This window comes from Stegastes partitus, unplaced genomic scaffold, assembly GCF_000690725.1.
Source record: "Stegastes partitus isolate 25-593 unplaced genomic scaffold, Stegastes_partitus-1.0.2 Scaffold537, whole genome shotgun sequence".
Lineage (NCBI taxonomy): Eukaryota > Metazoa > Chordata > Actinopteri > Pomacentridae > Stegastes > Stegastes partitus.
The window spans coordinates 412,026-415,685 of NW_007578268.1; the positions used below are offsets into that span (position 1 = coordinate 412,026).

The 3,660-nt window shown below is 48.3% G+C and overlaps 1 protein-coding gene across 2 annotated transcripts in view; it reads left to right on the forward strand.

The window, feature by feature from the left end:
• Nucleotides 1–3,017, forward strand: part of eif4h (eukaryotic translation initiation factor 4h) — a 10,172-nt gene extending 7,155 nt beyond the window's left edge. For both annotated transcript variants that reach the window (XM_008288022.1, XM_008288021.1), the window contains exons 6-7: nucleotides 441–590; nucleotides 890–3,017. In XM_008288022.1, the coding sequence (XP_008286244.1) occupies nucleotides 441–590; nucleotides 890–1,029 (290 nt within the window). In that variant the 3' untranslated portion in view covers nucleotides 1,030–3,017. The remainder of the gene's footprint in view (nucleotides 1–440; nucleotides 591–889) is intronic.
• Nucleotides 3,018–3,660: the final 643 nt, after the last annotated feature.

The window sequence follows — 3,660 nt, forward strand, 5'->3', positions numbered from 1 at the left end:
GGTAGCTAACCCTGTGGTAGCTAGCCCTGTGGTAGCTAACCCTCTGAGAATGGAGCCTCCAACAGTAAACCACGCTGAGCTGTTGGTAGTGACGTGATTAAAAAAGCTAGCCTGTGCTAATCGGCGTACAGTTGTAGTTGCTGCTTTTGTCCTGTAGGTGGTAGTGTAGCTGCCTGGAGGACCCTCTTCTTCTTCTGGTGTTTAAAGTGAGACTGCAGCAGTTATTGATGCAAACAAATGAACCCCTGTGACCCCCTTAGCCTGGCTCCACCTCCTGCTGGACCACGCCCATGGTCTCCCATCATGCCTTTCATCTTGACCATCTCCATAGTCACTGGTCACCTTCCAGGTTCCAGACGCTGCAGCTCACCTGAGGCCACCTGCCCGCTCACTCACCTGTCTGTGTGTCCACCTGTCTGTCCTCCCGTCTGTGTCCGCAGGTTTTAGAGACGACGACTACATGGGGGGGCGGAGTCGAGGCGGAGGCAGTCGCCCTGGTGACAGAAGGGGAGGAGCTGCAGGGGTGGGTCGCTTTAGAGACGGACCCCCCCCTCGCGGAGGAACGACAGACTTCAGGGAACCGTCTGAAGGTGGCGCCCTCTGGTGTTCGTTAGCCTCAATTAGTCAAGTTGTTCTTCTGATCTGCTCAGTCCTGGGATGTGTTGGGTTTGGATGAGTCCAGGTCGTCTACGTCGTTCTTAGCCCTGTAGAGCTCAGGCTGTTACAGTGGTAGTGTTGGAGCCGTAACAAAGCATGTAGCTTCAAGAAGAGCCTAAATGTGAGACATAGAGATGGTTGACATGTAGAAGGACGGTGAGGGACTGTGTTTAATCCTGATGTGTGTGTCTGTGCTTCTGAAGGTGTGTAACTGGCGTTTTGTTGTCCACAGAGGAGCGTGCACAGCGGCCTCGGCTGCAGCTGAAGCCTCGCACCGTCTCCGAGCCGCTCAACCAGGTCGCCAACCCCAACTCGGCCATCTTCGGCGGGGCGAAGCCGCGAGAGGAAGTGATCACCAGAGAAAAACCATAAGAGACTGACGGCCGCCGGGCCGGGGGGCGGGGAGCCGGGGAGGGAGGGGAGCGAACGGATAGAGAACTTTAACGAAACGCCAACCGGATGATTCAAACGCCACAGCTAGCATTCCTTCCTGACAGACAGACAGACAGACAGCGAACGAGCGAGCGGACGCCGCCCTCCTCTTCTTCTTCTTCTTCTTCTTCTTCTTCTTCTTCTCCTTCTTCTTCTTGCTGTTTGAGTTCAGAATATTTATTCTTAGTGGAATAAAGCTGAAACACTCTGATCAATAATAAACCTGTAACACAAACGCAGCGAGCAGCTCGTCAATGCATGTTTGGGTTCCTCTGCCCCGCCCCCTCACTCACCTCCACCTCCGCTTACTGTGATGTCACATCTGCTTTGTGCTGTAGCCCCGCCCCCTCCCATCAGAGGTCACACCTGTAAAGTCCTTCAGTTTTTTTCTTTTTGGCATTTGTAGCTGCAGCCCCGCCCCCTCACCCTGATTGGTCGAGCAGAAGCCAAATGCTTTTTTTTTTATCTGCTGTCGCTCGTTTCCATGGTGACTCATCAATCTGTTCACGTTTGGTCCTGAAATCTTCTGTGTTTCTGTTACCTGCTCGTCACTGTGAGGGGGCGGGGCTACACCTGCAGCTCTGAGCAGGCCCCGCCCCCTCAGGTGTACCTACAGCACCTGATGGATTCTTAAAATAAACTAGCTGTAGAGTGATGACACTCTCCTTCCTGCTCCCATGATGCACTGCTGCTGGTCGACTCACCTGTTCAGGTGAAGCTGCGTTCCCTGTCGGCTGATGAAAGGCTGCGTTCAGGTCCTGTGAAGAAAAAAGGGAAAAACTGTTTACAAACACCCACCATTGGAAATCAACCTCGAAAAATAATCAGTTCATTGATGGTTAAAAGCTTTTATTTTCCGACAGACCCTGAACGCAGCACAGCTCAGAGGGCGTCTGAGGTGAGGGGCGTGGCCTGCAGCTCCAGCTCCTGATTGGCCGGCTCGGGCTGATAGTTGGTTGTCATGCAGCGTTTTTCTGTCCTGTTCAATCAGATTTAAAGATGTGATGTCATCCACTAAGCTCTCCTCTGATTGGTCCGCTGATCCACACTGAAAACTTCTGAAAACGTTCCCGTCTCTTTCTTCGACGTGATCGTGTGTTTTCAAGATAACTCACAAACTTCCCCCAAAAAATTAGCTACAAATAACAGAAGGAAGACAACTTTTGTTTTTTACTTCCGATGTGGAAAAATCTTCATAATTTACAGATAAAAAGCTGATTTTCAGTAAATTATGAGGAAAGTCTCAACCAAATTAGTGCTGTTTGAATCTCCAGCAGAAGGTGGCGCTAACGCACCTTTTTGTACGTGTCAGATTAACAGCAGAGTCATGGAGGGAAACAACAGATGGAAAATTTAAAAAGAATACAGGAAAGGAAGGTGGAAGAAGGTCCAGTCTTCCTTTTGTTCTTGATTCATTTTATCGTCTATTTATTGATCATTGACTTTTTTTTTCTATTTTTCGTCTGTTTGTCCCTCCAGCTTAAAATCAGAAAATTCAGACAAAAACTTTGGAAACAGTCCATGAAAAATGTTTGGGAGACGAATGAAGAAGGATTAAAATGTGTTTCTCCTCGTTTGATTTTTGGTCCTGGTCTCTCTAAACCTCGGACCTGCTCCTTGGTCCTGGTCTCTCTAAACCTCGGACCTGATCCTTGGTCCTCCGTCGGTGCGTTTAAAGAAGAAGACGTGTTTGCTGTCAGGTTGTTTCAGTGTGGATCAGAGTCCAGATGAAGAACTGTAAAGTTTGGGTTTGAAGGTCAAACTGTAAAGTCTTTTTTTCTTTGGGTTTCTCACCTGATGTGGAGCGGACACCTGGCCAGGTGGGTCAGGACCAGGATCAGGTCTGCAGTGTTTCGCTGGTTTTGCTCTGCGTCACTTCCAGAATGTAGTTTTGTTTCTTGGAATAAAAACATCTGTTTTAACCTTTATTTTTTCCTCCACTGTTTATGGCAATAAAACTGTATCATCATCTTCATCGTCCTCTTCGTCGTCGTGCACCAATCAGAATGTTTGACTTCAGGGTGGGGAGGGGTGGGGGTGGAGGGGGGGTCGATTCCTTGTTTTGATTTTTCTTCCAAATGAAAGAAGAATAAAGAATAAAGCTCGTTCTGTTCTGCCTTTCTCTCTCTGTGCTTCCTCTCTCCGGTCTCAGAGGTTCAGTCTGTCCATGAGAAGATGTTTAGAGATGCTTCAGAGTTTTCTTCACATCACAGCGATAGTTGAAGCAGACGGCTTCAGAAGCTCCACTTTGCTGGAGATTTAGTTTTAAATGGATAAACTGAATGAAACAAACCCAAAACAGGTTTTAGACATGATGTTTGTGTTTTAGGGCTGCAGGAGCTCTTCAGCCAATTAAACACACCGTCTCCTGCACTCTGGTGAATCCTGATCAGTTTATTTTTTCCGCTGTCAGAAGTTATGAGCCTTTATTGATCCTGTTGGTTTCTATCAGTCTGAACATCTGGACGCTGCAGTTTTACCTCATTCTGATAAAACTGTTCAGACTCCACAGGGATCTCCACGTCTCAGTTCTCCTGCAGACTGCATCAGGTTGTCCTCCAGGATTTCTCT